Here is a 23,766-nt window from a genome sequence, read left to right on the forward strand (position 1 = left end):
CAGCTGAATGAGGGCTCCTGACCTTGATCGATCAAAACAGATTTTGATGACAATTAAAGGGCTTGCTTTCTTTAAACTTTAACATTTCACTTGAGAATATATTACGTTTTTTGTAAAGAAAACAAAAATGTCAATTGCCCTATTTTGCATTATTATTGGCATTTGAGTAACAGCATTAAGATTTTAACTAAATTTTAAAAAGGCTCTTCCCATTAAGATTGCCAACCCTTAATCTAGGACATTAGCTTGGGCATTACCATGTCCCTCAGCACTCCGAAGAGTTGGTGGTGTGGTGGTATTGTCACCGGACTGGTAATCGAGAAACCCATGGGGACCAAGGTTCAAATCCCATCACAACAGATGGTGTCAGGTCAGATTTAAAAAAAAAATCCAGAACTGCCATAGTAGATTGTCAGAAAAATCCATTTGGTTCATTAGGCCTGATCTATAGCAATGTGGTTGCCTCTTTAATGCCCTCTGAAATGACCAACAAGCCACTCAGTTGCATCAAACTGTCAGAAAGTCACTTAGGGAGGAAGAACAGAAAATGCTGGCAAAACCCAGGTCTGGCCGCAACTGTGGGGAGAGAAACAAGTTAATGTTACAGATCTCTGAAGAGTCATATGACTCAAAATGTTAACTCGGCTTCTTTCAGATTTCCAATATTTAGCTTTTACTAAGATGGAGCACACGGCATCAACCTAGGCACCGGAATAGACAATGGCAAACTCAACCCAGTCGCACTTTGGGCGTACCTTCACCACATGGATTGCAGCGGTTCAAAGTCAATTGGGGATGTGCAATAAATCATAGATTATCATAGAATTTACAGTGCAGAAGGAGGCCATTCGGCCCATCGAGTCTGCACCAGCTCTTGGAAAGAGCACCCTATCCAAGGTCAACACCTCCACCCTATCCCCATAACCCAGCAACCCCACCCAACACCAAGGGCAATTTGGACACTAAGGGCAATTTATCATGGCCAATCCACCTAACCTGCACATCTTTGGACCGTGGGAGGAAACCGGAGCACCCAGAGGAAACCCACGCACACACGGGGAGGATGTGCAGACTCCGCACAGACAGTGAACCAAGCCGGAATAGAACCTGGAGCTGTGAAGCAATTGTGCTATCTACAATGCTGGCTGAGCCAGCAATGCCCACATCCCATGAATGAATAAAAAAGGGAAAGTCCTTTCCCAGTTGCTATCTGGCTTTCCCTGCTGCAAGCATTACATGGATTAGACTGAGGTTCAAACGGTCAACCCTGGCTAGCAAAGAACTGGTATCTATAAATCCATAATCCACTTTTGCTAAGCATGCAGACAAAATAAGTTCGTAGTAGTTTTTCTCAGTTAAAGAAAGAAGCACCAAGGCAGAAATATTTGCTACAAAATGTCAGATAACAAGCGAGGCCTATTACATGAATGTAAGTATTGCACCTTAATTTTTGTCTCATCTGGACCTTTATTAGCATCTGTCACTTTAGATCCTTGCTTTTCCCTCTGTCTGTAAGTCTTCATTACTCCACATAGAAAGGCACTTTTATTCTATACATGGAAGAAATATCAATGGATTAAATCAATGCCTTTAAAACAACAAGTCTCAATAACTACTAACGATGGAACTAATTATTTTTCCCTGTTCCTGCTCCTGAAGTACAAGATTTACCTTTTCATGAAAACATTCAAGAGTTTCATTGGATTGGAAAGACTGTTTTCTCTCATGACAAAGGATCCAACAAGTAATGGAACATGAAATTCCATTGTTGTTAATCATATCACAGCACAAATATCATCAGTAATCAGCAATATATCAGAAAGAGAATTCACAAAAGATAATGTACATCCAACCATTTTGACCTTGATATTAAACTATATCGCACTATGCACAACAAATCCTACACTACATGCGGAACAAAATTCCCATTTATTTTAGCATTAAAAACAAATTTGTCACTTTAGCCAGAAAAACGGTGGCATTTGCTAGCTCCAAGAATGGCACTCATACCCCAGTCAGTATCCCAAAGCTATCCAAGATAAATGAAAGCAATTGTAAAATGTTAAATATGATCGTTAAAAATTATGACGCACCACACAAAAAGTGCACCAACTTAAAATCAATTTTAGGGTTTAAATGTTTATGGGAGGTTTTATTCACAATCAAAAGTGCTTTTTATTTAGATTTCTCATAATCTTCATACAATTTGTTTAATTATAATGAATAGAACAATCCTTACCTGAACATGGGAAAGATCACTTTCCTTAAATTGCTGTAGTACTGACAATGCACCTTCTTCATTGAATTCCCTCAAGGCATCAATTGCTCTCTCGTCTAAATCACTATGAGAAACCAAACCTGAAGAAAAATCCAGGGCATAAATAACAGCAGAAATCTGGCAGTACAACTCAAAATATGCAATAAAATCTGATTTTTCTCTTTAATAATTAAAATTAAATATACATACTAGCTAAAATGTGACTCCTTTCCAGAATCCCCGTACCAGCAATCTGTCCTAGTACCAAAGCTGCAGGGTGAAAATAGGCCCAACTCTCCTGGTACAATTGGCATGGTAAGCTTGAGCCCCCAAATCGAGACTCTCCATTCTCCAAGTACCAGTTAATACATAACCTTGGTACCATCAATAACATTAGGATTTGTCTGTTTGAACTTGCTCGACTTGGGCTCAGTTCCACTCAATCAGCGACAAATGTCAGAATAACTTTCCCTGTACCTGCTCAAAAAGGTAGTGAGCTTTGATCCACTCAATCCAATTTAGATCATGGTAGGTGACTTGAAATGCCTTGCTGTCAAGTCCAGATTCTGAATCTCAACCAAATGTTGATATTTTACACACCTGCACTTTCCAGCAGTCACTATTTGTCCCCATGATTTCAGGAAAGGAAATATAGCAGGAAGAATGAATACATCTGCACTCAATATACGGTACTACAAAAACAAACATTTATATAGCGTTTTAACAGCAAAACATTTCCAGTTGCTTCACAGGAATGCTAAAATTTGAAACCAAATTACTTAGGAGTGGTCGGCCAAATGCTTGGTCAGATACAGATTTTATGGAAAGGCTTAAACTAGAAGAGGAAAGTAGAGGTTTAGAGCTCGAGGCCTATGCTGCAACAGCGGAGGAATGAAAATCAGGAAATTGCCAGAAAGACTTGGAAGATCAGAGATGAGAGTTGTTTGGCTACAGGTTAGAGGTAGGGATGAGTGTGGAACAGGGTTGTGAAAACCAGGATATAGAATTTCAGCTGTCAATGGATCAGGAGCGAATGTAAGCCAGCAGTGTTTTTATAAATTCAGGTTTCTACAGATTGCAAGGCAAGCTGCCGAGCCAATAAGCAACTGGATTAGAAAAGCAAAATGTTATTCAATGAAAAGGCTATAAAACGCAGTAGAGATCTGGGTGCCCTCATACATGAATCACAAGAAGTTAGTATGCAAGTATTTAGGAAGGCAAATGGAATGATGGCCTTCATTGCAAGAGAGGTGGAGGATAAAAATATGGCAGGCTTGCGACAGCCATAAAGAGCATTGGTGAGACAGCACCCGAAGTACTGTGAACAGTTATGGTCTCGTCATTTAAGGATGGATATACTTGCATTGGAGGTGGTTCACAAGCAAATTCCTGGGGTGAAGGGTTGTCGTCGCAGGTTGCGCCCAAATTGAAGTTTAGAAGGAGGGGTGAAATATATCAGACAGCGTAGATGCTGAGAGAATATTTAACCTCCCACTCCCAGTATAATCCAGAAGTTGGTAATTGGTCCAGAATAAGTGATTCTAAAGTAAAGGGCCCAACGTGCTACCAGGCGCATTATAAAACAAGGTACGACACCTATAATCAGATAAGGAGGTATTAGTTAGGTGATCAAAAACCTGGTCAGAGGTAGGTTTTAAGAAGCGTGAAGAAAAGAGATAAAAAGGAGATCTGGGACAGGAACCCAGAGCTTGGGACATGAGGCAGAGCAATTGTAATTGGCAATGTACAAGAATGCCAGAATGGAGGACTGCAGATATCTTGGGGTTGTGGAGTTGATTACAGAGACAGGGAAGGGCATAACTGCAGTTATTTGTAAACAAATGAGAATTTTAAAGTCAAGTCATTGTGGAGCAGCACGGTAGCATAGTGGTTAGCACAGTCGCCTCACAGCTCCAGGGTCAATTCCCGGCTTGGATGCGGAGTCTGCACGTTCGCCCCGTGCCTGCATGGCTTTCCTCCGGGTGCTCCGGTTTCTTCCCACTGTCCAAAGACGTGCAGGTTAGGTGGAATGGTCATGATAAATTCCCCGTAGTGTCCAAAAATGGTTAGCTGGGGTTACGGGGAAGCGTGGACTTAAGAAGGGTGCTCTTTCCCAGAGCCGGTGCAAATTCGGTGGGCTGAATGACCTACCTCTGCACTGTAAATTCTATGAAATCATTGCTTGATCATGAGCCAATGAGTTAAGACACAGGCAGCAGAGTTTTGGATGACCTCAAGTTTACAAATGGTGGGAGATCAACCAGCAGTGCATTGGAATAGTCAAGTGTAAAGGCGAGAAAGGCATGGATGAGGCCTGACGTCAAGTCGGATGCAAGGAGGCCCAAGCTAAGCGGGTAAGAGTTTTGGAGCATATCCCATTGTTGCCTGAGTAAAAGCAGTTTTAATTCTTCTATCTTTTTCTGGCTAACTACTGATGTATTGATTTCAGCCAATTTTAGGAACTCGCCCCCCCCCTTTACACTGCCCTGAAGCTCAGTATATTATTGGAGGAAGTTTCTGTTCATCCAATACTGGATGCCAGATAAGCAGTCTGATAATTTTTGCAACAGTGGAGGAGTGAAGAAAGGTGGTACCGAGATGTAGCTGGATGCCATCATGTTGATGTGAAAAACAACCACGTGTCTTTGGATGATGTTGCCCAGGGACAACATGTACAAGGAGAAATAGGAGGTCACCAAGGATAGATCCTTGTGGGGCACTAGAGATTATGATGCAGGAGGTGCAAGAGAAGCCACTGCAAGCAATTCTCTGGGCTACTTTTCGAAACAAAACAATGGAACCACGTGAAAGCATTCCCACTCAACAAAACGACAGTGGGGAGGTATTGACAGGAGAATGAAGGAAAGTTTTCTTTTGTCAGAGAATGTAATTTGTGACTTTGATAAGATCCATTTTGGCTGTGGCTGGAGCAAGAACCCGATTGAAGGGATTCAAACAACTTCAGGGGAAATAGGAACAGATTTGGGACAAGACATTCCTTAAGAGGAAAAAGACGCTAGAGGTGGGGCATGTTTGCAAGGATGGTGGGATCAAGGGTTGACCTTTTTGGGGAAGGGGTACAGTTAAAAGACAGAGGGGTAACACCTGAAGACACAATACCTGGTTACAATATTGGCAAACATGTGGCCAGGTTGGGTGCGTTTGCTGATCAGCACCGATGAGCTGAGACAGGGTCAGATGGATAAAATAAAGCACTCAGGGTTATACCCACAGCGAGTTCCAATTTTTAATGAGCAGCTGAAGTAGATTCTCACAAAAGGGTGGGGAAGAACAATTACCAGAACACCTTACCTCCAAAGGACATTCCTTTGCTTTCTACTGTTTGCATTCTTGTGTAAAGATTCCCAAACAGGTAGAGCAATAGGCCTACAATATTCACAATAATGCTAAAAGGTTTTGCAGCTTATTCTATGCATGAAATTTTGTCAACACGATGACAAAAACACTTGTTTCTCACCACTTTCCACCTCCAGATGCAGGTGCCAAAAAAGCAGTGTGAACATTTTCAAAGAATTGAGCATCGGATTCAGTCTGTATCTCAGAAATGCAACTTCTTCTCAGGTGTGCATTACAAATCCCATGGCACTATTTTAACAGGCTAATTCACATGCCCAATATTAATTTCAAATGCCAAGAGGAGTCTTCCAACACTGTCGGGAGTGACTACACCAGAAAAGTATTTCACTCACACCTTGGATTGTCCAAAGATAGTGAACCAATCCGTATAAATGCAGATTCCCTCCAAACTTATTTTGACCAAGTGACAAACGTCAGAAGTGTAATTGACAAGAGCAATAGGGATAGGAGTCTTGGTTTTTTATGCTAACTGTTATGACTCACTCTGGCTGACTAACCAACTTTTAGACTGGCATCAAAACGATCCTGCTGGTCTGCATGGCTGAACAATGTTTTTGGCCCTATAATACACCAAATGGGGAATTTCAATCTTCTCTCAAGTATCAATGTTTTCCTCTCAGTGATAACTGATCCTGAATGAGATTAACCCTGCAGATAGACACAACTGATCTAGCTAATGAATACATATTTTCTGTCTATAAATAGGTGCACTTCATTTGTAGATGAGCCAATCCAAGTCACACTCTGCCATCCATGCAAAAACTATATTTAACGTCAGATTTTGATTACACTGAGATTGGACCAGTACAGAATGAAGATAGTGTAAGGGACGTTGCAATAGGTAAAGATTCATTGTCTTGAACTGATAACAAATTTAGCTTTGGTAGTGTACACGTAGTTTACAATCCATACCTGCTAAATAAATTTCATCTAGCTTGTCTGCTACTTTTTTTGGTAAACCAGCGCTTAATAAAGTTTTATAGTGTTCTGATCGAACAACGGCAGTGGTAGTCTCCATCTGTTCTTCTGTACCATTTCCATTCATATGTTCGGTAGCCATTTCGTCAGTGGACATCTGTACACGTGTACAATTGGAAGCAAAAACATGCGCGGTAATGTCTTCAATCAGAAATGGATAGTAATAAATTGAGAGCAGTACAATTAATAAAAGACAAAGAGTAGAAAGTGATCATAGGCTGACTAGGAAATCATATTGCCAGCTCGGTGTTCTCAGCTTTAGTAGTCATCGTCCACATCCCATGAGACAGCGTTGGGTTTAGATCAGTTAACATGTTGAAGTTAAAAAATGAATAGTAGGCGATAAAATGAAGACTTCCCGCCCTTTTCAACACTCCTCGGGTGGTGGTGCACGCCAGCAACCACCGGCATTTTCATACATGTCTGGGCTGTTTCCCCTCCCGCCTGGACTGCAAGTGGGAACTTAAACCGTCCCCACCCCAACCAGCCATACCGCAGGGCCGATCACCAGTGGGGAGGGACGAGGTCAGGTCGGCATCTATACTGGAGAAGAGATCGGCATCTATACTGGGAAAGAGATCGGCATCTATACTGGGAAAGAGATCGGCATCTATACTGGGAAAGAGATCGGCATCTATACTGGGTAGCCGGTTCTCTCCCCCCCCCCCCCCCCCCTCGTTCCCCAGCTTTTTCGCACCCCCCAGGCTCCCTCTGAACTCCTCCCGGCTCCCCCCACCCCCAACTCTTCCAGGTCCCTCTCTCCGGCTTCTCCCCCATCCCTCTCTCCGGCTTCTCCCCCATCCCTCTCTCCGGCTTCTCTCCCCCCCCCCCCCCCCCCCCGCCGAAACCAAGCAGGTCCATTCCGTCTCTCCCCCACCCCTCTCCCGACCCCCTCCACGATCCAGCGCTTTCTTCCCTCCACGCCGCCGCCATGTGACACAAAGGCCGCATTCCAGCTTCTCAGCCGCCATTTATCCTCAAGCCACTGAATCCTTCTCCCGGCCTGCGGCGAGCAGGCTCTGCTTCCTCCCTCTGCCCCCTCCCCAGGTCAATGCCGAGTGGGGGCTCCGGCACTGCCTGCGGCCCTGGGCCCCGCTCGATTTTCGGGCAGGGCACCGGCGCTCCCGCCCCCATCTAATCCCATTCCCCATCCGCGAGTCAGCAGCAGGCAGGGTAGCAACACCGAGGCTGCTGCGAGCAGAGCGGGCCGGCAGCGGGGTGTGAATGCGGCTGCTGCCCTCTCGCCGAGCTCTCTTACCTTGCCCTCCGCTCTCTCACACTCGGCTTTACAAAATGGCGGCTGAGTTGAGCACGGCGCGCGGCTCTCCAAGCCCCCGAGCTGCACTCACGCGCTCGCATGGCGGGGTCTCCCGCCCTGCCCCGCAAGGACACCGGCGACGCTGGGCGGGGCCTGGGCCCGGACCCCGCCCCTTCCGCCTCCCATTGGGCAGTGGCGGCCGGGGCCCCGCCCATTCTGCCAGCCCGGATTGAGGGCCGGCCCGCTCCGTTATCTGGAAAGCCTTCAGCCTGCACTGTCCCAATGCAACCATCCTGCACTGCGCCCCCTCCATGACCATACAGCGGATGGTTCCGGCACAGAGGGAAGCCGTTCGGCCCATCGTCTCCATGCCGGCTCTCTGCCCATTCCCCAGCCTTCTCCCCGTTTATCTCTTCAGATGATTATCCAATTCCCCTTTGAGTGTCAGAATTGGATCTACCCCCACCACGCACAGGCACTTGCCACATAAAACGTTTCCTTCATGTCATCGTTGGCTCCTTTGCCATTCGCCTCAAATCCTCTGCTTCTCAACCCTTCTCCAATTGAGAAAAGGTTTCTTCCTACCAACATCTGTATGAAATCTCTGCTCAGCCTTCTCCGAGGGGCCAGCGTTCTCCAATCTATACATATCAGCCACAACATCGGCCCCCTTCCCCTCCAGCAGCTCCGGCATTTCCGATACTCCAAAGATCACCACCATTGGGACCCGCCTGACCTCCAACCCCACAATTTTAGATAACATCCAAAACACCCCTTCCCAGTAACTCTCCAGCTTCTCGCAACCCCAGAGCATGTGCATGATTCGCCGGACCTCGCTCACACTTATCGGCCACCCCTTGGAGGAATCCACTCATCCTTGCCCGGGTCATATGTACCCTATGCACCACCTTAAACTGAATCCTGCACGAGGACGAGTTTGAATTCATCCTATGCATCGCCTCGCACCACAGTCCCCAGCCTATTTCCCTGCCAAACTCCTCCCATTTGTTCTTGATCCTCACTACTTGTTCCCCAACCACCCATATATAGCCCCAATCCTACCCTCTCCCGACTCATCCGGGAGCGGCAGTTGCTCTAATAGGGTGTACTCCGGCAACCTGGGTTATGTCCTCCACTCCTTTCATGCAAAGTTTCTCACCTGCATATATCTAAATTCACTCCCTTCGGCAACTCAAACCTCTCCCACAATACATCTAGACCTGCAAACGTCCCTTCCAAATATAAGTCCCTCAACAGTCCCGCCTCCCTGCATTTACCATACATCGCATTCATCTCCCCCGGCTTAAACCTGTGGATCCCGCACAGTGTTGTCAACACCGACATCCCCTCCAACTTAAAAGTGTGTTTGCAGCTGATTCCACACCCTAACCGTTGACTGTCCAACCGGGTTCCCCATATACTTCCCCGGAGCCAGTTGCAGTGGAGGCGTCACCAAAGCCCTCAGACTGGATCCCCTACAGGATACCTCCGTCATCTTGGCCCACTTCGTCCCACCACCATCGCCTCACCTTCTCCACATTGCCCAATAATAGTGCAGCAAGTTCGGGAATGCCAACTCCCCTTTCTGCCTCTGTAGCAGGGCCCTCTTTACCATATAAACTCTGAAATCACTATCTCCAATTTCCAGAAGAAGGCCTCAGGGAGAAAGATTGGGACGGTCTGGAAAACAAACAAGAACCTTGGCAGCACATTCATTTTTACCACCTGCACCGTCCCTGTCAGTGTCAGGTGTAATGTATCCAATCTCTTCCACCCATATCTCCTCCACCAATGTCAAATTCCACCTGTGCATCGTAGCCCATTCCCTCGTCACCTGACTCCCCAAGTACCTGAACTTTTCCCTAGCTACCTTATATGGAAACATCCCCAAGTTGGCCCTCCGCCCCGTTGCATTCACCAGAAACACCTCACTCTTCCTGAGATTTAACTTCTACCCAGAGAAGGCCCCAAACCTCTCCATATTCCCAAGATCCTACTCATAATCTCTAGTGGGTCCGACACGAACAACCGGTCGTCCATGTACAGTGACACCTGGTGCTCCCTGCACCTCCTCACAATCCCCTGCCACTCCATAGACCCCCTAAAGGCCATTGCCAGGGGCTCAATCGCTAGCGCGAACAACAACGGCGATAGCAGACCTCGATCTCATTCCCCTAGTTCGTCCCATTCGTAACTACACCTGCCATCGGAGCTACATGCAACAAGCGCACCCGCGCCGCATCCATGCCACGAACCTCGGTCCAAACCAAAACCTACCCAAGATCTCAAATAAATACCTCCACGCCACCCGATCAAAGGCCTTCTCTGCATCCATAGAAGCAGTGACCTCCGGCATCCGCCCCACTGATGGAGTCATAACCACATTTAACAGCTTCCTGATGTTACTGGAGAGCTGCCTGCCCTTTACAAAACCCGTTTGATCTTCAGAGACCACCCCTGGCACACATCTCTCCATCCTCCCTGCCAACATCTTAGCCAGCACTTTCATGTCTTTGTTTAACAATAAAGTAGGCCTATATGACCCACACTCCAACGGATCCTTCCCCTTCTTTGGGATTAGCGTGATTGATGCCTGTGTCAGTGTCTCTGGCTGCTCAAATGCCTCATTAAACATCCCTAACAAATGCGGTGCTAACTCTGTCGCAAATGCTTTATAAAACTCCGCTGGACAGCCGTCCGGCCCTAGAGCGTTCCTCAACTTCATCCCCTAATTCTGTAAGTCACCTCCCTCAGCCCAGCGGGTCCTCCAATACCTGCCTCTTCTTTTCATCCTACCTTGGAAACTCCAACCCATCACGAAATCGTCCCATATCCCCTTCCTCTCCACCCGGCTCGGCCCTATACAGTTTCTCACAGTACCCCCTGAACAACTCATTTATCCTCCCCGACTCTGACGTTACCTTCCCCTTCTCTGTTTGCACCCTTAAAATATCCATAGATGCAGCCTGCCTCTGCAGCTAGTGGGCCAGCATACGTCTCCCATTAACCCCACATTCACATTGCAGCCCCCTCGCCTTCCGTAGCTGCCTCACTGCCCTTCCCTTCGTAAACCTATCGAACTGTCCCTGCAACTTCTTCCTCTCTGCCAACAACTCTTTAGTGGGGCCCCCGTGTATCTCCTATCCACCTCGACTATCTCGTCCTACAACTGTCCATGCTCCTCCCTCCTCCTCCTGTCCCTGTGCGCCTTGAAAGAGATAATCTCCCCTCGGACCGCCGCCTTCAATGCCTCCCAGAACGTGGCCACCGACAACTCCCTGTTCTGGTTAGTCTCCACATAATCCCCAATCGCCGACCTCACCTTTTCACAAAACCCCTTATCCGCCAAAAGACCCAAATCCAGCCTCCATCCCGGCCTCTCCACCTGCCTCCGCATACTCCGCCCCAACCGCCCCCATCAACACCGCTCGACTCACCACAAAGAAATCAATTCTTGAGTACACCTTGTACACGTGTGAGAAGAAGGAATACTCCCTCCCCCCCCTCAAGGTTCTTAAATCTCCACGGACCAACCATTTCCATATGCTCCATAAACCCTCCCAGCTCCTTCGCCATCCTCACCCTTCCCATTGACTTTGGGCTTGACCTCATTTTCATCACAAAATTAAAATCTCCACCCATAATCAACTGGTGAATATGCATGTGGTATTATAGGTATTACGGTACCTGATAGGCTGGAGCACCATTGATGGAAACTGTATGCTTTCTGTTGGTTAGGATGTATTGTAGCTCCGCCCTGCTAGGCGGGGTATAAGAACCCGTGCCGCCCCAGTAGCCTTCATTCTGTACCTGAGTCGCTGGGGGAAACATCCAGCTTATTAAAGCCTTCAGTTGGACTACAACCTCGTTTTAGTGGTCATTGATCGTGCATCAATTTAATAAGCTAGTTTTTAAGAAGAAAGGATGGAGATCCGAATCAAGCCGGAGTGTCTGCAACTCAGCCCCCACGCGGCGAACTCAGCACTGGCTGGCGTGCTTTAAAGGGTATCTCGGGACGGCCGAAAACACACCCACGCGAGAGCAGAAACTGCAAGCCCTGCACTCAAGGATGAGCCCGGAGATTTACACCCTCATCGAGGCAGCGGAAGACTTCGATGCAGCAATAGAGCTGCTAAAAGGACACTATATTCGCCCGGTAAACCAGGTCTACGCCCGGCACCTGCTTGCAAAAAGCGACAAAGCCCTGGGGAATCGCTGGAAGAATTCTACCGTGCACTCCTGGTTTTGGGGAGAAGCTGCAGCTCCCCGCAAGTTTCGGCGAGCGAACACACTGAACTCTTAGTCCGGAACGCTTTCGTGGCAGGTATGCTATCCTCACAAATCCGCCAGCGCCTGTTAGAAGAAGACACTCTGAGTCTCAGGTGCATCAATTTAATAAGCTAGTTTTTAAGAAGAAAGGATGGAGATCCGAATCAAGCCGGAGTGTCTGCAACTCAGCCCCCACGCGGCGAACTCAGCACTGGCTGGCGTGCTTTAAAGGGTATCTCGGGACGGCCGAAAACACACCCACGCGAGAGCAGAAACTGCAAGCCCTGCACTCAAGGATGAGCCCTTGCAGGTTCCCTGGACGTGGCCTTCAGGAACGCCCGCGCTTACGTTCCCGACCGCGCGGCAGCCCCCTGGGCAGCATGGAACCCCCCTGCGGCCGACCCCGAGACTTCCCCCATCCCCCCACAGGCCTGCCCTGCAAGGCGGCCTGGCAACCCCGGGGGCTCCGCTGCCACTTTTACGGGCCGGCCAAGCACCCCCACCAGCGCTGCCTGGCCCACGCATCCACCTGCAAGGATGCGACAAAAAGGGCCATTTCGTGGGGGTATGTCAGGCCCGTGCGGTTGCCGCGGTCTCCGGTGGCGAATGCGGACCGCAGCCACAAACTTCTCCACGGTCCCCGTGCGGCCAGCGGTCGCCGCCATCTTCCTATTCCAGGGCTATGTGCGGACCCCGGGCGCCGCCATCTTGTTCCGCGGACGCCACGTTGGAGGTATGGGCGCCGCCATTTTGTGCATCCCCAGCCATGTGCGACCAATGGGAGCCGCCAACTTGGATGAACCCCCAGGACCCCAGCTCGGCTGACCACGCACTGCCCGAAGAGAACTCTCAACTTCTGTGATTAGCCTCGGTGACCCTGGATCAGTCCCGGCCTCGAACACTCTCAACTGCTCCAACGACCGTATTCATCAACGGGCACGCAACGTCCTGCCTAATCGACTCTGGGAGCACGGAGAGCATCATACACCCTGACACGGTAAGGCACTGTTCACTCCTCATCCTCCCCGTTAATCAAAAAATCTCCCTGGCCTCCGGTTCAGTGGAGATAAAGGGGTTTTGTGCAGCAAACCTCACAGACCAGGGAAGGGAGTTCAGAAATTTCCGTCTCTACGTCCTTCCCCACCTCTGCGCGGCTACACTCCTGGGTTTAGACTTCCAGTGTAACCTCCAAAGTCTAACCTTCAAATTCGGCGGCCCTATACCCCCCCTTGCTGTCTGCGGCCTCGCAACCCTTAAGGTCGACCCGCCTTCCCTGTTTGCGAACCTCACCCCGGATTGCAAACCCGTCACCACCAGGAGCAGACGATACAGTGCCCAGGACCGGATCTTTATTAGGTCAGAGGTCCAAAGGCTACTAAGGGAAGGGGTCATTGAAGCCAGTAACAGCCCCTGGAGAGCTCAAGTAGTGGTGGTAAAGACCGGGGAGAAGCATAGGATGGTCATCGACTACAGTCAGACCATCAACAGGTTTACGCAGCTGGACGCGTACCCTCTCCCCCGCATATCCGACCTGGTAAACAGGATCGCGCATTATAAGGTCTTCTCCACGGTGGATCTCAAGTCCGCCTACCACCAGCTCCCCATCCGCACTAGTGACCGCAAATACACTGCCTTCGAGGCAGATGGGCGGCTCTACCACTTCTTAAGGGTTCCCTTGGGTGTCACCAACGGGGTCTCGGTCTTCCAGCGCGAGATGGGCCGAATGGTTGACCGGTACGATTTACGGGCAACATTTCCGTATCTCGATAATGTCACCATCTGCGGCCACGAACGGCAGGTCCACGACGCCAACCTCCGAAAATTCCTCCAGACCGCAAAAATCCTTAACCTTACATTCAACAAGGATAAATGCGTGTTTAGCACCGACCGCCTAGCCATCCTCGGCTACATAGTGCTAAATGGAGTCATAGGCCCCGACCCTGAACGCATGCGCCCCCTTATGGAGTTCCCCCTCCCTCACTGCTCCAAGGCCCTGAAGCGTTGCCTCGGGTTTTTCAGCTACTACGCCCAGTGGGTCCCCAACTATGCAGACAAGGCACGTCCCCTGATCCAATCCACAGCTTTTCCCCTGTCGATAGAGGCCCGCCAGGCCTTCAGCCGCATCAAAGCAGACATTGCAAAGGTCACGATGCACGCCATCGACGAGTCCCTCCCCTTCCAGGTCGAGAGCGATGCGTCCGACGTAGCTCTGGCGGCCACCCTCAACCAAGCGGGCAGACCGGTGGCCTTCTTCTCTTGTACCCTCCATGCTTCCGAAATCCGCCACTCCTCAGGCAAAAAGGAGGCTCAGGCCATAGTAGAAAAGTGCGACATTGGAGGCATTACCTGGCCGGCAAGAGATTTACTCTCCTCACGGACCAACGGTCGGTTGCTTTCATGTTTGATAATGCACAGAGGGGCAAGATAAAAAACGACAAGATCTTGCGGTGGAGGATCGAATTCTCCACCTACAACTACGAGATCTTGTATCGTCCCGGGAAGCTAAATGAGCCTCCTGACGCCTTGTCCCGCGCACATGAGCCACCGCACAAGTGGACCGCCTCCGAGCCCTCCACGAGGACCTCTGCCACTCAGGGGGTCACTTGCTTTTTCCATTTTGTCAAGACCCGCAACCTGCCCTACTCCATCGAGGAGGTCAGAACAGCCACCAGGGACTGCCAAATCTGCGCGGAGTGCAAACCGCACTTCTACCGACCAGAGAAAGCACATCTGATAAAGGCTTCCCGTCCCTTTGAATGCCTCAGCATGGACTTCAAAGGCCCCCTCCCCTCCACTGACTGCAACACCTACTTCCTGAACGTGATTGATGAGTACTCCCGGTTCCCATTCGCCATCCCCTGCCCCGACATGACCGCAACCACCATCATCAAGGCCCTCCGTAGCATCTTTGCACTGTTCGGGTTCCCCGCTTACATACATAGTGATAGGGGGTCGTCCTTTATGAGCGACGAACTGCGTCAATTCCTGCTCAGCAAGGGCATCGCCTCGAGCAGGATGACCAGTTACAACCCCCGGGGTGACGGACAGGTGAGAGGGAGAATGGAATGGTCTGGAAGACCATCCTACTGGCTCTACGGTCCAGGAACCTCCCAGTCTCCCGCTGGCAGGAAGTCCTCCCGGATGCCCTCCACTCCATCCGGTCACTGCTTTGTACGACCACCAACCAGACACCTCACGAACGTCTCCTTGTCTTCCCCAGGAAGTCCTCCTCTGGGACCTCGCTCCCGACCTGGCTGGCAGCACCCGGACCCAACCTGCTTCGAAAACATGTGCGGGCGCACAAGTCGGACCCGTTGGTCGAGAGGGTCCATCTGCTCCATGCTAACCCCCAGTACGCCTACGTGGTGTACCCCAACGGCCGACAAGATACGGTCTCCCTACGAGACCTGGCGCCCGCCGGAACCGCATGCACACCCCAGCCACCAGTCCTACACTCCCCTCCACCGCAGCGCCTTACAGGAGGATCAGTCCATCCGCCAGCCCCGTCTAGGCCTCCTCACCCACCGACGCTCCCCGCAGGCACTCCCTTCCCAGGTCAACTGTTTTCCTCACCAGCGCCGTCTAGGGGTGCCGAAGCTGCCATGGAGATCAAAGCCATGCTCCCGGAGTCACAGACGCCCGCGCCTCCACCGGAGTCACCGCCGAAGCTCCGACGATCACAGAGGACGACCAGGGCCCCGATCGACTGATTGCTTCATTTTAAATTGTGGACTGTGAACTGTAAACTGATTGCTCCATTTTAAATTGTAAACTGTAAACTGTACATGTAAACCATCAAATGTACATAGCTATCAGAATTGTAAATAGTTACAAAACACTGTGCCGAGGTATTACAGTACCTCCATAACTAATTCTACCACGTTGCCATGTTTGTAGTATCAGGCCACCCCCCCCGCCGGACTCTTTTTTAACAGGGGGTGAATGTGGTATTATAGGTATTACGGTACCTGATAGGCTGGAGCGCCATTGGTGGAAACTATATGCTTTCTATTGGTTAGGATGTATAGTAGCTCCGCCCTGCTAGGCGGGATATAAGAACCCGTGCCGCCCCAGCAGCCTTCATTCTGTACCTGAGCTGCTGGGGGAAACATCTAGCTTATTAAAGCCTTCAGTTGGACTACAACCTCGCTTTAGTGGTCATTGATCGTGCATCAATGCACATCCGGGATCGCTCCCAGTAAACCCTCACAAACCCCACATCATCCCAATTCGACGCATATTCGCTAACTAGCACTACTGGTGTCCCATCCAGCACCCCATTCACTAACACATACTTCCGCCCCACAGGATCTGCACTTCCATGGCCTCCACAAACCCCATTCGTTTCAGCAAAATGCCTACCCTGCGACTTCGAGTCAAACTCCCAGTGAAATACTTGGCCCACCATCCCTTCCTCAACCTAACCTGATCCTTCATCTAGAGATACATCTCCTGAAAAAGATCACCTCCAATTTCAAACTTCTCAGGTGCAAGAAAACCCGAGACCTGCTAATCAGCCCATTCAATCCACAGACATTCCACGGTACAATTACTTTTTAAAAAACTTTTTTAAAAATTTAGAGTACCCAATATTTTTTTTCCAATTAAGGGGCAACTAAGCGTGATCAATCCACCTACCCTGTACATCTTTCGGCTGTGGGGGTGAGACCCACGCAGACATGGGGAGAATGTGTAAACTCCACATGGACAGTGACCTGGGCCTGGGATCGAACCCGGGTCCTTGGCGCTGTGAGGCAGCAGTGCTAACCACTGTGTCACCATGTCACCCCTCCACATTACAATTCTTACTCCCGGAGGCTTGCACCTGCACTCCCCTCTACTTTCCAAGGGAATCTATGTGTGGAGCCAGAGGAAATGGGCGAGGTACTAAATGAATACTTTGCATCAGTATTCACCAAAGAGAAGGAATTGGTAGATGTTGAGTCTGGAGAAGGGTGTGTAGATAGCCTGGGTCACATTGAGATCCAAAAAGACGAGGTGTTGGGCGTCTTGAAAAATATTACGGTAGATAAGTCTCCAGGGCCTGATGGGATCTACCCCAGAATACTGAAGGAGGCTAGAGAGGAAATTGCTGAGGCCTTGACAGAAATCTTTGGATCCTCACTGTCTTCAGGTGATGTCCCGAAGGACTGGAGAATAGCCAATGTTGTTCCTCTGTTTAAGAAGGGTAGCAAGGATAATCCAGGGAATTACAGGCCGGTGAGCCTTACGTCAATGGTAGGGAAATTACTGGAGAGAATTCTTCAAGACAGGATCTACTCCCATTTGGAAGCAAATGGACGTATTAGTGAGAGGCAGCATGGTTTTGTGAAGGGGAGATCGTGTCTCACTAACTTGATAGAGTTTTTCGAGGAGGTCACAAAGTTGATTGATGCAGGTAGGGCAGTGGATGTTGTCTATATGGACTTCAGTAAGGCCTTTGACAAGGTCCCTCATGGCAGACTAGTACAAAAGGTGAAATCACACGGGATCAGGGGTGAGCTGGCAAGGTGGATACAGAACTGGCTAGGTCATGGAAGGCAGAGAGTAGCAATGGAAGGATGCTTTTCTAATTGGAGGGCTGTGACTAGTGGTGTTCCGCAGGGATCAGTGCTGGGACCTTTGCTGTTTGTAGTATACATAAATGATTTGGAGGAAAATGTAACTGGTCTGATTAGTAAGTTTGCAGACGACACAAAGGTTGGTGGAATTGTGGAAAGCGATGAGGACTGTCAGAGGATACAGCAGGATTTAGATTGTTTGGAGACTTGGGCGGAGAGATGGCAGATGGAGTTTAATCTGGACAAATGTGAGGTAATACATTTTGGAATGTCTAATGCAGGTAGGGAATATACAGTGAATGGTAAAACCCTCAAGAGTATTGAAAGTCAGAGAGATCTAGGTGTACAGGTCCACAGGTCACTTCCATGAGATGTGGCTGTCGCTGGCTAGGCCATCAATTATTTCTCATCCCTAGTTGGTGGTGGTGAGCTGCCTTCAGCAATTCATGCTTTTGTATTGTTTTGTACTATACTGTGTCTGTATAGTATAAGGACCGTTCCTGTTGATTCCCTTATTTCCCGATTCTTTTACTTTATTGTTATCATTCTTGATCCATGGATATTTAACGGACATTTACCTTTAAGTTGAGTAAATGAAGTGGGGATCTCAAAAGTTGCAAAATAGTACTGTTTTCCACAAAAATTTAGATTTTGAACAGAAGAACTCAGACTTTCTGGCACCTGAGAGATTGGAGAGATTTGGTTCGATTGGTTAGCTGATGGCCAATAAATTGGCCAAGGACCATATTTTGCCCAACAACAGACAGTGATTGGCTTCAGTCAGGTGGGAGGTTTCCAGACGACCCTGGAAGGAAACAGAACTCTCCTGGATGCTGAGAGAAGATGCTGTGAGTTGCTCTCTTTCTCCAAATCGTTTCTTTCCTGCTGATTCTGAAACTGCAGAGAAGGTTTGAGATCCTGATGAATCTCTGGTCTCTGGGGGGCCTCCTATCCCGCTATCGGACCGCCATTTGAAATGGGCATCCGGATAGCGCATCACAAATTAGCCCATACCCTGGATTTTCGAGGCCCCCCTTCCCCTAGGCATGGGGTTACCGGACTCACCCCCAGACACCCCCTGAATAGGGAAGACTCCTTAAATAGGAGGCCCCCCAGAGACCCACTAAATAGGGGGACTCCCCACAGAAATGAGATCCCTGTCAGGAAGCCCCCCAGAAATGAGACCCCTGCCAGGAAACTCCCAGAAGAGAGACCCCTGCCTGGGAGCTAGAAAACAGTCCAGACAGAGGCAGTGAAAGAAATCACTGTTGTAAGACTCACCTGGGCATCCACCTGCTAGCTCAGGCCGAGGAAACACCACATGTGAATTTATGGAAAGAGAAAGCAGTGAACCCCTCAGATCTTTGAGCTGCAAACCATTCATTCATTTCCCTTAGTGGGCTGTGATTGACAGCTTCCACACACACACAGCTGCGAGCCTGGCTTCATTCATCTTCCTTCATGGTTCAGTAACTCTGAATTCTTCTGACCACATTGTTTACAAACATCAACCACTTCAAAGAATGTTCAGTGCATTCAAATCATCCCCCTTCATACTTGAGTGATTTTGAAGTGCTCAGCTGAAAATTGACAGCACTGAACCATGAAGGAGGATGAACTATGAAGGGGTTACTCCCTTGGCTCACCGCGGGATCCACCATGTCAGAGCCATGCTGGGAGTAAATCCCGTCCCCATGATTCCTGGCCCAGAGGACCGGAGTATCCCGCATGCCCAGAGAATATGGTTCCTGGCCTGCTAAGTGCAAAGAACTTTGATTCTGCTGGCAGCGGGGTGCTGGAGGGCGCCAAACCCATTTCCCCCCCAACATCCAATTCTCTGCCTCATTGGGAATCCCGTGACTAGCAGTGGGTGGCGAAGAATTTGGCCAATGGTGTTGGGGAAATTGATGGATTGAAGGCTGAAAATCCCCAGGGCCTGATAATCTACATCCCAGAGTACTTAGGGAAGTGGCCCTGGAAATAGTGGATGCATTGATGGTCATTTACCAGCATTCTATAGACTCTGGAACCATTCCTACAGATTAGATGGTAGCTAATTCAACTATTTAAAAAGGGTAGTAGAGGGCAGCATGATGGCGCAGTGGTTAGCACTGCTACCTAATGACTCCGAGGTCCCAGGTTCGATCCAGGCTCTGGGTCACTGTCTGTGTGGTGTTTGCACTATCTCCCTGTGTTTGTGCGGGTTCGCCCCACAATCCAAAGTTGTGCAGGGTAGGTGGATTGGCCACGCTAAATTGACCCTGAATTGGAAAAAACAAATTAGGTATTATAAATTTTCTTTTAAAAGGGCAGTAGAGAGAAAACAGGGAATTATTGACCAGTCAACATGACATCGGTAGAGGGCAGCACGATGGCGCAGTGGGTTAGCACTGCGGCCTCACAGAGCCGAGGTCCCAGGTTTGATCCCGGCTGTGGGTCCATGTGGAGTTTGCATATTCTCCCCGTGTTTGCGTGGGTTTCGCCCCCACAACCCAAGAGATGTGCAGGGTAGGTGGATTGGCCACGCTAAATTGCCCCTTAATTGGAAAAAATGAATTGGGTACTCTAAATTTATAAAAGAAAACATGACATCGGTAGTGGGGAAAATTCTAGAGTCCATTATAAAAGATTTAATAGAGGGGCACATGGAAAACAATGGCAGGATCGGACAGAGTCTGCATGGATTTTTAAGGGGAAATCATGCTTGACAAATTTACTGGAATTCTTTGAGGTCGTAACTAGTAGTTGATGAGGGGAATCACGCAGTGAATGTGGTATATTTGGACTTTCAGAGGGCTTTCCTCAAGGTCCCGCATAAGAGATTAGTGTGCAAAATTAAAGGGATTGAGGTAGTGTATTGAGATGGATAGAAAACTGGTTGGCACATATGTAAAGTTATGTGTAACTTTATTACTAAACGTTAAGAGTACCAATAAGAACACCTCTAAAAAACTATACGATACACACTAATGTAAAAAACACAGGGAAAAGATAGAACTGGAACCACTGTCACAGTGGCGGTGACAGCTTGTGATATCTGCATTGGTGTTGGTATTGTGTTGGTTATTATTGTTGTTTCTGTATTGTTCTGCAAATTTGGATTTTTAAAAAAAATTTAGAGTACCCAATTATTTTGTATTCCACATGGACAGTGTGGACCCCCAGGGTCTTCAGCACCGTAGGCAGTGCAAAGTTTGGATGTTAAGTGCAAAAATGCCAGTAAAATATTTTATATAAAAGAAAACTGGTTGGTAGAAAGGAAACAAAGAGTAGGAATGAACAAGTGTTTTTCCAAGTGACATGCAGTGACTAGTGGGGTACCACAGAGATCAGTGCTATAAAACCAGCAGTTCACCATGCATATTGTTATAGCCCACATGAGATCTATGGGATGGGCCGATTAACCTTCCCATGAGCCTCATGGAATACAAGCTTCTCTAAAGAGAGATGGGGCCCTATCAATAAAGTAATAGACTCTAATATAAAAGGCCCAGATGTGAGCAGAGCTATGGTAGTCCCAGCTGGGACCTTAATGTTGTGTGTATATAGTTTGCTTAAACCAGTGTTTTTCAACCTTTTTTGTCCGGGACCCATTTTTACCAACATTGACCCACACTGGCGAACCTTCACCAGCCTATCTACGCGGCACGAACTTCGCAATCCATTATTTTCACTTTCCTTTAATGTGACAGGTGAGTCTGCTCGGTCCTCACGATCTCACTTGCTTTGTTATTCAATGTTACATTTCTTTTTTAAAATAAATTTAGAGTATCCAATTATTTTTTTTCTAATTAAGGGACAATTTAACATGGCCAATCCACCTACCCTGCACATCTTTTGCATTGTGGGGGTGAGACCCACGCAGCATGGGAAGAATGTGCAAACTCCACACAGACAGTGACCCAGGGCCGGGATCGAACCTGGGATCTTGCCGCCATGAGGCAGCAATGCTAACCACTGCGCCACCGTGCTGCCCATTCAATGTTACATTTCTGATAATGACTTCAGCTGATGATTTAAGATCTCACCTCATCCGTTGAAAAAATAAAGAGGTTTGTCCTATAACGTACCATGCTTAGTCTTCAAATGTCTTGAAAGTTTTGAAGATTTTAAACTTTTATTTGCCAGTGCTTTCCTGCATATAATGCACATGAACTTTGATCCCTGATTTGCATAAGCACAATTAATAACCTGATGCGACCATCAATTTACACGAGACGGAGAATTGAAGTGAACAGTGGTTTTAATCAGCTAGAACTGTGCCTGCCTGCGACTGCTCTGTACTGAGAGCCGCCGACATCTATATACCTCCCCGAAGGGGCGGAGCCAGAGGCGGAGCCCACAAGGGCACTAACATAATACAATGTAATGTAATACAATGGTGGGCCATAGGCGGAGCCCACAAGGGCATCAACATAATACAATGTAATGTAATGTAATACAATGGTGAATGGTAGCAGTAATACATTCACCACATAACCCACACCTCAAGTAATCATCTTTATGCTGCTTTGTCCCTGTTTTCAGCTTCTTCTTCATGGATTGTTGACCAGAGTCCCAGAAGTCCTCACCAGCACTGATGGCAACTGCAAAATGGAGGACTCTCTCTCGCGCCCAGAACACATGACGTCAGTATATGGGGTGCATGACCTGCTCTCTGCCGTCGCTCCAGGCAGGAAGACTCCAGCGGTTTAAAAAAATAAATCTGCTTCTGGGTCAGCGCGCTGATGTCAGGAGGAGGCGTTCTGCCCGCTGGGCTCTGGGTCCGCGCACTGCTGGAGGGGCACGCATTCACGAACAGCCAGAATTCTGAAAGCCGGTCGTGGCCGGCATTTTTAAAAGGCGGTCGTGCCATTGGGCACTATCCACAATCAGGAATGCCGCAGCGCATGGTCTCGCGATCGGGAACACCGTGATGCATGGCCCCGCGACCCTCCTGACACCCGCCTGCGACTCACCTGCAGGTCGCGACCCTGGGTTTGAAAATGTCTGGCTTAAACAAGGAACAGTTTATCTTCATGTTCTCGAACCGGACATCTCTGTGACCATTAAATTGGCAACACGGGTAAATGTAGAACTACAACGGCGTGGTTGCCTATCAAAAGCACAGCCTACTCCTTTCATAGTAGCCATCACGGAGATGTGGTTGAGGAAGGGGCAGGATTGGCAACTCAGCATCCCGGGATATAGAATATTCAGGTGAGAGAGAGGAGGGGGTAAAAGAGGAGGAGGCGTTGCATTATTAGTTAAGGAGTCAATTACTGCAGTAAGGAGAGATGATGTCTTGTAGGGGGCATCAAATGAAGCTTTGTTGGTAGAACTTAGCAATAAAGAAGGGACAGCCACATTGCAAGGTGTTTATTATAGAGCCCCAGACAGTCAGAGGGAAATTGAGGAGCAGATATGTGCGCCATTCGCGGAGTGGTGTAAAAATAATAATAGGGTAATTCTCTTAGGTGATTTCAACTTTTCCAATATTAATTGTGATAGTCATCCTGTTAGATGGAGTAGAGTTCTTAAAATGTATACAGGAAAACATTTTAGCTCAATATGTAGAGTGTCCAACAAGGAACGGCGCAGTGCTGGACCTAATTCTGAGGAATAAAGCCGGACAGGTGGTTGATGTGTTGGTGCGGGAGCATTTTGGTGATAGCGACCACAACATGGTACAATTTAAGTTTGTTATAGGCAAAGAAATAGACAAGTTTCAAAAAAAGGTTTTGGATTGGGGGAGAGCGAATGTTAGTAAAATAAGGCAGGATCTGGCCAAGGTAGACTGGAAAGATGTTTTGTGGGGAAATCTACAGAAGAGCAGTGGGGAGCGTTGTAAAAGGTAATGGGGAGGGTACAGACCCAACATGTTCCCTCTAGGGTAATAGGAAGGAGTAACAAGTCCAGAGAACCATGGATGGCCAGAGACATTCAGGATACGACGAGAAGGAAAAGAGAGGCATTTTGCAAGTACAAGGGGAGCAAATCAACGGAGGCATTAGTGGACTACAGAAAGTGCAGGGTGCAGCTTAAGAGAGCAAAGAGGGGATATGAGCAAGCTCTGGCTGATAAAA

At 48.5% G+C, this 23,766-nt stretch overlaps 1 protein-coding gene across 7 annotated transcripts in view; it reads right to left on the reverse strand.

The window, feature by feature from the left end:
* Positions 1-8,037, reverse strand: part of LOC140419158 (heterogeneous nuclear ribonucleoprotein Q-like) — a 28,172-nt gene extending 20,135 nt beyond the window's left edge. For all 7 annotated transcript variants that reach the window (XM_072502964.1, XM_072502957.1, XM_072502950.1 and 4 more), the window contains exons 1-4: positions 7,872-8,037; positions 6,548-6,710; positions 2,240-2,358; positions 1,443-1,550 (exon numbers count right to left, since the gene is read on the reverse strand). In XM_072502964.1, coding sequence (XP_072359065.1) covers positions 1,443-1,550; positions 2,240-2,358; positions 6,548-6,710 — 390 coding nt within the window. In that variant the 5' untranslated portion in view covers positions 7,872-8,037. The remainder of the gene's footprint in view (positions 1-1,442; positions 1,551-2,239; positions 2,359-6,547; positions 6,711-7,871) is intronic.
* Between the last annotated feature and the right edge of the window lie 15,729 nt (positions 8,038-23,766).

The sequence above is a fragment of the Scyliorhinus torazame genome, chromosome 1, assembly GCF_047496885.1.
Source record: "Scyliorhinus torazame isolate Kashiwa2021f chromosome 1, sScyTor2.1, whole genome shotgun sequence".
Lineage (NCBI taxonomy): Eukaryota > Metazoa > Chordata > Chondrichthyes > Carcharhiniformes > Scyliorhinidae > Scyliorhinus > Scyliorhinus torazame.